Source organism: Austrofundulus limnaeus, unplaced genomic scaffold (genome assembly GCF_001266775.1).
Source record: "Austrofundulus limnaeus strain Quisiro unplaced genomic scaffold, Austrofundulus_limnaeus-1.0 Scaffold649, whole genome shotgun sequence".
Lineage (NCBI taxonomy): Eukaryota > Metazoa > Chordata > Actinopteri > Cyprinodontiformes > Rivulidae > Austrofundulus > Austrofundulus limnaeus.
In genome coordinates, this window is record NW_013953051.1 from 110,608 (window position 1) to 111,511 (window position 904).

General features: G+C 51.9%; 1 protein-coding gene across 1 annotated transcript in view; it reads right to left on the reverse strand.

Moving 5' to 3' along the window:
* Positions 1–904, reverse strand: part of rasal2 (RAS protein activator like 2) — a gene marked incomplete at its 5' end in the record, with an annotated part of 45,877 nt that overhangs the window by 5,874 nt on the left and 39,099 nt on the right. Inside the window, 1 exon segment of the mRNA XM_014027437.1 lies at positions 306–505. Coding sequence (XP_013882891.1) covers positions 306–505 — 200 coding nt within the window.

Here is a 904-nt window from a genome sequence, read left to right on the forward strand (position 1 = left end):
TTACCTGTCGGCTGATTGGTTACCTGTCGGCTGATTGTTACCTGTCGACTGATTGGTTACTTGTCGGCTAATTGGTTACCTGTCGGTTGATTGTTACCTGTCATCTGATTGATTACCTGTCGACTGATTGGTTACCTGTCGGCTAATTGGTTACCTGTCGGCTGATTGTTACCTGTCATCTGATTGATTACCTGTCGACTGATTGGTTACCTGTCGGCTGATTGGTTACTTGTCGGCTGATTGGTTACCTGTCGGCTGATTGGTTACCTGTCGGCTGATTGGTTACCTGTCGGCTGATTGGTTACCTGTCGGCGGGGTCCTCAAAGATCCTCTGCAGCCCTGACGACACACTGCCACTCATGTTGTGGGCGGAGCTGTTGTCCTGGAAACGGCGCAGCTGCTGATGGACAGGTGTGGGCGTGGCCAGACAGCGAGAGATATCTCCCAGAATCCTCGGCAGCGGGCCCAGCTTGGCTACGGTGGCCTGCAGGAAGGAATTTTCACCCTGTGGTCGACGTGTGTTTGTGTTTGTGAGCGGCGGGAGGCGTGGATGGAGGCGGTGGGGGGAGGAGCAAACATGGTGGCAGGAAACAGGAAGTGAACATAAAGAGGAAGGAAAACAACATGAGGAGAGGAAACCAAAACAACTAGAACATCATGCTTCTACTGAACAGAACCAGAACACAGCAGAACCATGCTGAGAGCGAGCTCTGAGGGGAGGAGAGGGGGCGGGGCAGGGTGAGGGGGCGGGGCCATGCTGTGATGATCAGCAGCTTCATGAACTCAACACAAACGAGCAACAATCAATCAGCTGATTGATCAGGATTAATAAATATTTATGATGCTTGATCAGCTGTTACACACACACACACACACACACACACACACACACACACACACACAC